Consider the following 11,479-nt stretch of genomic DNA (forward strand, 5'->3'; position numbering starts at 1 on the left):
ATTCAGTCAGTCAGTCAGTCAGTCAGTCAATCAGTCAGTCAGTCAGTCAGTCAGTCGGTCAGTCAATCAGTCAGTCAGTCAGTCAGTCAGTCAGTCAGTCAATCAATCAATCAATCAATCATGTGGAAATAATATTTTACTGAATTTAAATGATGCTTATGATAGGAACATTGTAAGATGTTTTACTTATTTTATGTATCTTATTTTAATATGTTATGGCATTATGCTCATGACAATTAAACAATTTTCTACTTTAAATTCCAATTAGAGTAATATTGCAGTAATGTTTGTTTTAATCATTAAGGCAATGCAAATTCTAACAATCGACTGCTACCAAAAATAACATTTACTACAGTATTTTTGGATACTACAACAATAACACATTTAAATAAAAAACTACTTTTCACATTACAGTAATGAGATTTTTTTGTATTACAGTAACAGCAACTGTGCTTAAATGCAAATAAAAAAATTCACATTCAAAGCAAAATAGCACTATCTGCAGTAAATACAGTTTTAAATCAGCTTCATAGAAAAGTAAAGATGGTATATTAACAACTGAGTGTGTCTTGACAGGCCTTCCAATATTTTGCCACTGAGGTGTCAGGCATACTTTTTTAAAGCAGCTTCATAGAAATTATACAAAAATCTTAAGGGGTTCATTAATTAGAATGGAGTGTCCACATATTTTTGGCCCTATACTGCAGTGTATGAACTGAACTGAGATACACCTGTAACAACAGCCATCAGCGAATGGAATGAACAGACGAGTCATGGATCAGTGTGTGGATGTGTTGTGACAGTTTGAGAGGTGTAAAGTGATCAGTACCTCTGGTGTGGCAGCACGGGACGCTCGGTTGCACTCACTGTCACTGGAACTGCTCTCGCTGTCTGAGTCGGATTCAGAGCTGCTCTCCGATTCACTGGAACTGCCCGAGGCGCCACTGGAGTGACCGGTCGGTTCACTGGTCCGCGGTGTGGTTCCAGGGAGGCTTTAGGCAAAAGAACAGAGGAGAATATTTGTCAAATGATATGACAGACTTCAAAACACACAAATGTGCCATTGACAGCACATATGTAGGTACAGGTTGTTTTATTAATGCACATTGGATTTTATTAAACAGCAGGAGAAACTGGGCCAATGAATTCATCAGCTGAACCTTTGACACGTTATATCAAACAGAGCTGTAAGGCATGGACGCCTGTTTCTGCCACAGTATAAAAAAAAGGTAAAAAAAACTAAATAAAAAAGGTAATTGTGACTTTACATCTCACAATTCTGAGTTTATATCTCGCAGTTCTGCCTTTTTTCAGAATTCTGAGTTTACCTCCACCAATTTTAAGTTTGTATCTATTGTGTATATATATATATTTTTTTTTTCAACACTAGCTGATGCTGCTCTGGTCAAGCAACTAACAAAGAGACAACTGAACCAACTGATGATAGACTACATCACTTACAGAGAGACAGAGATAGAAAGATATAAATAGAAAGAAAATTAGCAAGGAAAGAAAGTGTTTGTTTACTTCTCCACCTACGGGGCTATTACTCGGCTCTGTTATCAGTCATGCTCAGCATTATTTATGGGTTCATGAAAGGCCACAGTGCTCTAATCCAATAAGTACTTCACTTCTCAGGGTATCCTCAGATGTGGCCATCCAAGATTGTTCTACATGGAGTCAAACATGCCAGAAGGAGGCAAATTAAATTCCTTTCCAAAGGTCAGACCAGGCTGCTTTATGTTGACACTTCATTAGAGATTATATTACAGCAAGAAAATGCACTCTGGTCTACAGCTGTGCCAGCAAGACATGGACAACATTAGCCAGGAATGAGGAACCTGTCCCAGGAAAGTGAAAATACAGATTTGTGTCAAATCATGACATAAGTTATATTCAAAATTGCCCACTTGCTCACTCATGCACTTTCAATGTGAATCAAAAACAAACTGCCTGACAGCCAGTGTTGTCTACAGCGAAAATGCATGCTTGTCATCACATTAAATACAGTACAAAATATCTAACCAAGTGGTGGATGTTAGGCCTTTTCTCAGAACAAAATTTTTCTGACTTTTAATCAACTGATGATTAAGTTATATTTTGTTTGGTATCTTTTTTTTATCTAATGCAACACAAAATATATATATAGTTCAAATTTTAATGTTATATTTAATATACATTAAACCTCTTAATCAAATATCACCTGAAAGAAATATGACTCAGTTACAGAAAGCACTGTGAAATGTGCTGTTCTTTCAAAACACCAACCTCTGCAAATAGCACTGATTGGTGTGATACACACATACAAACCGAAAGAAACGAAAGATAGCAGAAGGCAATTTTCTCTCCATCCTTTGGTCTTAATAAGGTTGACCTTTGGTTAGCAGCTGTGGAATCTCATGAGAGAAAGGCAAGTCTTCCTGAGATTTTTTTCATTTATCTTCAAGTCTTCCATTTATCTTTTGTCACAGATGATATTGTTTACTTTTTAACACAATACAACACCCTACTAATTAACTTAATTTCACCCTTTTTCTGTATGAAAAATGTATAATATAATATAATATAATACACTTTTATCTTAATTTAAAGGGTTAGTTCACCCAAAAATGAAAATTAGCTTGTGTTTTACTTACCCTCGAAGCATCCTAGGTGTATATGACTTTCTTCTTTCAGACGAATCCAGTCGGAGTTATATTAAAAATTGTCCTGGCTATTTCAAGCTCTATCATTGCAGTCAGCGGGTGTTGAACAGTCCACAAGTCGTCAAATAAAGCTCGCGCATTCAAAATAAAACATGCTTCACATGGCTCCGGGGGGTGAATAAAGGCCTTCTGTAGTGAATCCATTTCTCCATCCTTTGGTCTTAATAAGGTTGACCTTTGGTTAGCAGCTGTGGAATCTCATGAGAGAAAGGCAAGTCTTCCTGAGAAACCTGGTTCATTTATCTTTTGTCACAGATGATATTGTTTACTTTTTAACACAATACAACACCCTACTAATTAACTTAATTTCACCCTTTTTCTGTATGAAAAATGTATAATATAATATAATATAATACACTTTTATCTTAATTTAAAGGGTTAGTTCACCCAAAAATGAAAATTAGCTTGTGTTTTACTTACCCTCGAAGCATCCTAGGTGTATATGACTTTCTTCTTTCAGACGAATCCAGTCGGAGTTATATTAAAAATTGTCCTGGCTATTTCAAGCTCTATCATTGCAGTCAGCGGGTGTTGAACAGTCCACAAGTCGTCAAATAAAGCTCGAGCATTCAAAATAAAACATGCTTCACATGGCTCCGGGGGGTGAATAAAGGCCTTCTGTAGTGAATCCATGCGTTTTTGTAAGAAAAATATCCATATTTCATACGTGATAAACACTTTTATATCACTTCCGCCAACTGTCATACACGGAAGCCGTGCCGGCGGATGACGTAGAACGTCAGCGTTGCGTGATTAGTGACAAATGCGGAGAGACAACAAAACAAAACGCCGGTCACTAATTAAAAGTACAAACCGAAGATTTGCAAAGAAAAATGTCGGAGGATTTTGATATAAACCAAGAGGAGAATGGTTTTCCTTTGCTAAAGTAAGGAAACTTTGCTTCTTTTGCTTCTATAAACAAACTCGCGAGACTAGCATATCTCAGAGGCGCGCGCGCTGCGCATACGTCGTACACCTTCCACCGGAACGCCTTCCGCGTATGACAGATAACGGAAGTGAGAGAAAAGTGTTTATTACGTTTGAAATATGGATATGTTTCTTACAAAAACGCATCGATTCACTACAGAAGGCCTTTATTCATCCCCCGGAGCCGTGTGAAGCACGTTTTATTATGAATACACAAGCTTTATTTGACGACTTGTGGACTGTTCAACTGCAACACCCGCTGACTGCAATGATACAGCTTGGAATAGCCAGGACAATTTTTAATATAACTCCGACTGGATTCTTCAGAAAGTAGAAAGTCATATACACCTAGGATGCTTTGAGGGTGAGTAAAACACAAGTTTTAATTTTTGGGTGAACTAACCCTTTAACTTCCATGAAGGTGGCCTAGTTCAGATTTGCTGTAGATATGCCATGCATATAATGTCATGAAAAGCAAACAAAGTTTATTTATCATCATTATTCATAATTAAAGATATATTCGTCCCCAAACAGACCGGATAGAGTAGCTTTGGGAATAGATTTCTCCTTGTAAAGCAGCACACGTTGCATGAACACAGGAAGCAGGAAGTGTTTCCCTGAAGGAGTTACAGCGGGCCCTGGGCAAACACAACTAGAACTGGGCCACTGGGACTGAAAGAACTGGGTAAATTAAACTAACATTTCAATGCTGAATTATAACTGTAATAAGGAACGATAACATATCTGCTTTCATAAGGGTTTAGGTTAGACACTTCAAGGTCTGAAAACTAGTAGACTAAGAAAAATGCTTATGCCAAGGTTTAAAAACAAACAAACTGTGAAATGTGATATTACCAGCGACTCTACATTGTAAGAGATAAGTGTAAATATTTCAGTTCATGAACTATATAAATACCATAGCTGCTTCATAAATACCATATTAGCATTTATTTACAAACTGTCTTGAAACTCTCAGTGCACATAACACACTATATACACACACATACACAAGCGCGCAAATATATTTCTCAAATTCACTCACAAGTAATGCCATATGAAAGCCGTCAGTTTGTTACTGTTATACAAACCCAAAAAGATCTCCAGGCATAAGCAAAACATCTTAAATAACTCTAATGAATAAATAACAATATTTAGAACAATTTACACTTTAAATATTAATGCTTTATAATGAAGCAATTTTCCAGGCTGGTACTAAGCAATAGGGAATATGAGATCACACGTACACGCAAATATAAACACTAGCTAGATTTCTGTAGTTTGTTACACGAAGATAGTTGAACAAACTCTGAGCTTTAGAGAAGGGTTAGGGTTGACGAAAGCAAACCCGGTATAGATGCTATAAAGGTCCTATGTCAACTCAGGGTTTGATCCAGAGATCTGGTGAAAATTGTAAGAGATTGTTTTGAAAAACATCCTGAATTTAATGCAATGCATTTACAAGGCAGGAAAAAAAACACTGCTGCTGAGAAAGGTACACATTGGTCCACATTGGAGCTTTGTTGCCCATCGAATTTGGCCAACCCATTTCACACCAACCAAATAAACCGAACTCTGACTCGCCTAAAAGCTCTAGCATCTAAAATACATTCAAAACACGCCATCCACAGCTCTTGGTAACAGAAAAACAAGCTAATACAAGGGCCGAAGCTGTGATCTCTCCCCTGAGATTATCACAGGTCACACCGACACAAAGGCTGATGCATCACTGGAAGCAACGGGGACCCCATCGACTAGTGTTGTTCTCTCTGTGTTTACACTGATACCATAATCTCAGATCAATGTGACAGATAATCACAGCCTGGCGGTCTGTCTGATGGGCCGAATCGCAGATGGAGAGAGCTTACAATGGAGGGGGGCAAGAAGAAGCAGTGTCTGAGAGATGCCAGAGACTCATTAAGACCCGAGTTCATCCAGAAATTCCACAAAGGCAACTAGCTGATCGTATCGAGCGCTGCAGCTCGGGACTTCAGCAGGCCCCCTTTGTTCTCGTATTTGTTTGTAGTTTGTAATTATTTGCAGATCTATCAAAAAAGCATCCTAACGAACCCAGAGCAAGTTTGCATTATTATTCTCGCCGTCTCCCGCCATGTCTCATATCCAAGAGCAGAACTGTCTGTTTTTTCAACCTCTCCTTCAATGAAGTTTAATAGTTAATTATAGATGAACAAATCCTACAGTCGCTGGAGCAGGCAGAGACCTGGGCCGCTGCTCAGAAGCCCACGTTTGATTTCATTCCCCTTAGATAGAGAGCTGTTTCAGACATCTAGTCTGGACCGCAGACCTGTCAATACCGCCAGCCAGATGTCTTCGGCACAGGAGAATTGAACGAACTGTTAATTTATGATTTCCATCAATAAGTTACATTTGAAAAGTTCAAAAGAATTCGAGGACGCGATGTCTTGGCATTAAACATGATTATGTGTTTGGGGGGCGAAAGCAACAAAGAGTTTGAAGCATGAAATGACGGGGAGAGAAGATGAGAAGAGACCTGAAGGAGTTTAATTTATAAGTCATCAACCCACCGCCTCATATAACGATCATCTGCGTGCAGCGCATGCATTATTTTTTTAATAAATCACCCTGAAGAATAACTCGCCACACATCTCTACGATGATGATGATGATGCATTTGTATGGCTGATCTCGTGTTCATGTAAACACACAGTTTCATGAGTTAAAAAACACAGATAACATTGAAATTACTTCAATAACTCTTTCTGAGAAGCATGCATAATGTATTAAAGATATTCGTGTGGTTTTCAGTGATTGATGCTGAAACGAACTAGTTCTAATAAACTGAATAATAGATAGGCAAGAAACAAAATTGCTAAAACAGTATTAACTTATTCTACTCAAAATTCACAAAGAAGTATTTGAAATATGAAATACTTTATTATCTGTTGACAGTCTTGTCAGTAGAGTTTGGAAATGATACACTTCTGTTAATTGGCTAGGCATACAGATTTAATAGGTAAACAGCCAATGCCACTTACATCTAATTTTCCAAATATTGTCTGGCCAATGCATTCCCTTAATTGAAAAAACACTTTTAAAAAGTTTGCTCACTACAGAAATTATATACTTGTATACTATGTTAATTGCAATTAAATTAAAGTAAGGCTTCAGTACATCAGTAAAGAGTAAAGTGTACTGCTGAATGTCACAATATATACTTTTATATATACTATATATAAATATATACTAATATATACTTTTTTAAACTTAAATGTACTTTATACTTTAGTGTCATTTCTATTGAAACTCGTGATTCATGTATTTAAATATACTTGAAATGACACATTTATTATGATGCATTAACATTAGTCATTATTAACAATATTAGTCAACACTGATGTTACAAAATAAATGTACTTCTTTAAAGCATGACAAAATATTATTGAAACGTAATGATTTTAATGTACTTTAAAGGAAAAAAAAACTTTTAATTTGACATTAATAAAATAGTGCGTTTTAAGTGTACTTATGTGCAGTCATGAAAGTGCATTTAAGTGCCATTTTATTTTATAAATATTATATTATCTGCATGTATAGTTTTTTACAAGTGCACATTCAACACAATTAAACACTTTTTTCACAAGGGTTGATATATCACTATTCTTAAAACATCATAATGATATTCATAAAACTGTATAATTCACATTATTATGTCTTTAACCACTGTGAATTTTAAAGTAAAACATGAAATGCTATTTGTCAGGTGTACTTGCTAAGCATTACTATGACTGTTTTATTAAGTATAAGTCATGATGAGGTTTAGATACTTTTATAATGCCTTACATAAACACACTTCAGAGGATGTTTAAATGTTCAGTAAAACAAACTATGTCCACTATGAATACCACTGCCTTTGGTTACTTGGCAGAGTACTGCGGTACTGAGTGTCTTTCTATGTTTATGTAGTTTGCAGTGTTGTTTAGGTGTGATCTAATGTGTTCTCTCACCAGGCACCAGAGTGCCCTCTTACCCTGCACTATTTCAGCTGGATACAAATGCTGAGCCACCCACAAGCTGCCAACACACACACACACACACACACACACACACACACACACACACACAGTTGCACTGCTCAGCTGGGACCAGCAGAGCCTCAAATGCTGACACGCTCATTCTAAGTGCTGCTGGAAATCTAATGAAGCAGCAATTTGCACATTGTTGCTCATGGGCTCTCTATATTGAGCCTTATAAAAAGACCTCTGGCACGGAGGCAGAGATATGTCCTCTCTCATACACCCTCTCAATGCTAATGTTAGCACTCCGCTGGCTTTTATACACCATCAGAGGCTAATTGAAGCTTCACCTCACTCTAAAATCAATGATACGCCCTGCTGTATGAAAAAGTGAACTGTTTACATTGTCAGACCTCCAAAGACAATAACTAATTAGACCCTGTTTGTGATTATATACAAAAACCTGCTCTGAGAAAATGAGCATTGGTGACATTCACACATTGTTTTGGGTTGATTTCATGGCATGATGTTGGTAACATAGAACATCATTTTGACTTGTCTTTCACTTACTGTAGGCCCTTATAATTAAAGTACACTGGGCCAGGATGTAAACATTAAAATATAGTGTTTCAAAATTATGATCACAAGACTAAAACTTTATATTTGCTGTGATTGTACGATAGACTGGCTTAATGACCTGTGAAGTTATATCCAATCTTTCTGTTTCACTGACAAAACCACGTCGGTAAACCCAGTAACCTTTGCATGTAACATGCACAGATGCCAGTAAGGGAGTGTGTAAATGGAGCAAACTCTACTTAAAGGAAATACATCTGTAACATTTAACCAGAAGTACATCCATCCGTTTCAAAAAGAACGATTTAGACAAATTACAGCTCACCTTATAAACTGCTTTTTACTAAGTGCTTCACACTTCTGATACTAAATTATCTGGAAAGCAGGCTCTGTTCTATGGAAGAGTTTTCACCTCACAGGAAAAAAGAAAAAACAAACAAACAGTAACTAAATTTCTAAACTAAACTTTAATTCTCACTTTTGCGACTATTTATTGTGATTTTGACTACATGGTAATTGCGATTTAATAACTTGTAAACTGTAACTTCAGATATGAAAATTACAACTTTACATTTGACAATTGTGACTTTATTTTCCATGAATTGCACATTTATTTCTTACAATTTAAACGCCATACCGTTTATTTATTGTAATTTCACTGTAAATTCACCTTTATTTTTCACAGGTTCAAAGTTCATATTTCACGATCGCAACTTCATTTCATTTTATTTCTGATGCATTGTTTTTCCTTCACAATGAGGCAAAAAGTCACTTTCCAAAACCTTCAAAAACAGCTGAGACCATCACCGACTTTTCTTCTCTGCATTTGTCCTCTGCTATAGCTTGCTTTCTAATCTAGCTGTCAAATAAACCTGAATATTACAGATATTGTTGACTCCTTGTTAATCAAAAAATGTTTTTTGTCTTTTTTTGTTAGTCACTTGTGGGTCTGCCTCACACGTCCTGAAATTTTATTTCTGATGCATTGTTTTTCCTTCACAATGAGGCAAAAGTCACTTTCCAAAACCTTCAAAAACAGCTGAGACCATCACCGACTTTTCTTCTCTGCATTTGTCCTCTGCTATAGCTTGCTTCCTAATCTAGCTGTCAAATAAACCTGAATATTACAGATATTGTTGACTCCTTGTTAATCAAAAAATGTTTTTTGTCTTTTTTTGTTAGTCACTTGTGGGTCTGCCTCACACGTCCTGAAAAGTGAAGCTGCGGGCTCTTTGATCGCCCCCTGGTGGCTGGCTGCAGTACAGGTCACAAACCCCACCCTCTCCATGTAAACGAATGGGACTTGAGTCAAAATAAGAAAATAAATTACGCTTCCAATACAATTTTCCGAAAGATGGTTTTGGCCATTTAAGGTAGTCATTATCACGCTGATATATGTTCAATTGTTCGTTTTTGTGATAAGTTTGATTTTAGCTAATAATTTGATGCTATAAAAACGGGGCATGTCGTTATAGTTTATTGGGTCTGCGAGAGTTTGGGCGGGGGTTTGATACCGCTGCTCCACCTCACGACACTACTGCGCAGACTTGGGCTCCAAACGAATCTCTACTGCGCAGACTCGGGCTCCAAACGAATCTCTACTGCGCAGACACGGGCTGCAAACAAATCTCTACTGCGCAGACTCGGGCTCCAAACGAATCTCTACTGCGCAGACTTGGGCTCCAAACGAATCTCTACTGCACAGACCCAGGCTCCAAACTAATCTCTACTGCGCAGACCCGGGCTCCAAACTAATCTCTACTGCGCAGACTCGGGCTCCAAATGAATCTCTACTGCGCAGACTCTGGCTCCAAACGAATCTCTACTGCGCAGACTCGGGCTCCAAATGAATCTCTACTGCGCAGACTCTGGCTCCAAATGACGTCATTTACTCAAGATAGCAGTGGCCATACTGAGATGCTTTGGCTTCACTTTTCTATAGTGGAATGAATAGGAGACGCGTCGTCCATCTTTTTTTTACAGTCTATGGCCGCTTGGATAAAAGTGTCTGCTAAATAGATAAAGGTAAATGTAAATTTCTCATAATTGCAACTATTGCTCACAATTTCAACTTCATTTCACAACTCGGACTTAAATAATCGCAACTTTATACTTTAAAATTGTGTCGCTGACGCAGTTCTGATTTATTCTTGTAATTTACGAATTTGTTTTACACAACAACTTAGTTTTACACAATTTAGACCTTTTCCACAGTATTTGTCGCAATTTGCAATTTTATTTCTCATAATTATTTATACATCTAATTGTTAGAAAAGGACTTTTATTGCTTGTAATCGCAAATCACAGTGTAACTTTCTAATTGTGAACAATTACCATATTGCATATTAATGTTTACCCTAAGTGGGTAATCAGAGTTATGCTACAAATGATGTCGACAGAGCTTAACTTGCATTGAACCTGGATTGCTCCTTTAACAAGCCACTTCTGGAAATAAATGTAAATGTAAACAGACAGGTAATGATGACATACTGCACAAGAGCAAATTACATCCTCCATTAAAAAACACACATCACACACGTCAAACAGATGCTCTATAAGAAGTGTTTCTGAACAGGATTGTGTCTCAAGGAATAGAGAATCATTACACAACACCTCCATGTAAATCACCCCTTCATTTGCTTGATATATCTCCCACCATTAGCATTACCACTGTCTGTGGCTGCTAATTGCTGTTGTTCTCGAGCAGTTGGTTTGTTTCTGGCATGCGGTCATGGACGCAGCCTTTCCAAATTGCCCCAAACGCACTAATTTCTCAAAGTCTTTGAGACAACGCAATCATGTGAGTCAAAACCAGACAGGAGGACATTAATCTGTCTTCCGCTTGGAGATGAAAACACTTTCGGCATAAAAAGTGAGATCAGTTAATGAAAAATTCAGTCGGTGAAACTTGATGGGTGTAGGCCTGGAAAGGAGAGTGTGTTCTGACAATGGAGGGAGAAACGTAAATTGAAGGGGAGAGTGGATCCACACTGAAAAACACATCAATAAATGAGTTGAAAATCTGGAGTGTGTGGAGCTTCAGGTAAGAGAAAGAGAGAAAGAGAGAGAGAGAGAGCAGGCTGGTGGAGGGAGAAACGTAAATTGAAGGGGAGAGTGGATCCACACTGAAAAACACATCAATAAATGAGTTGAAATCTGGAGTGTGTGTGGAGCTTCAGGTAAGAGAAAGAGAGAAAGAGAGAGAGAGAGAGCAGGCTGGAGGCATTCAGAGAGTCTAATTACCTCAACAGAAGACCAGCCAGCATAAAACAATAAAACA

General features: G+C 37.5%; 1 protein-coding gene across 1 annotated transcript in view; it reads right to left on the bottom strand.

Annotated features, from left to right (window-relative positions):
• Window positions 1-11,479, bottom strand: part of LOC107557674 (AF4/FMR2 family member 2-like) — a 233,432-nt gene that overhangs the window by 15,721 nt on the left and 206,232 nt on the right. Inside the window, exon 9 of the mRNA XM_016241161.1 lies at window positions 830-992. Coding sequence (XP_016096647.1) covers window positions 830-992 — 163 coding nt within the window. The remainder of the gene's footprint in view (window positions 1-829; window positions 993-11,479) is intronic.

This window comes from Sinocyclocheilus grahami, unplaced genomic scaffold, assembly GCF_001515645.1.
Source record: "Sinocyclocheilus grahami isolate Dianchi unplaced genomic scaffold, SAMN03320097.WGS_v1.1 scaffold614.1, whole genome shotgun sequence".
NCBI lineage: Eukaryota > Metazoa > Chordata > Actinopteri > Cypriniformes > Cyprinidae > Sinocyclocheilus > Sinocyclocheilus grahami.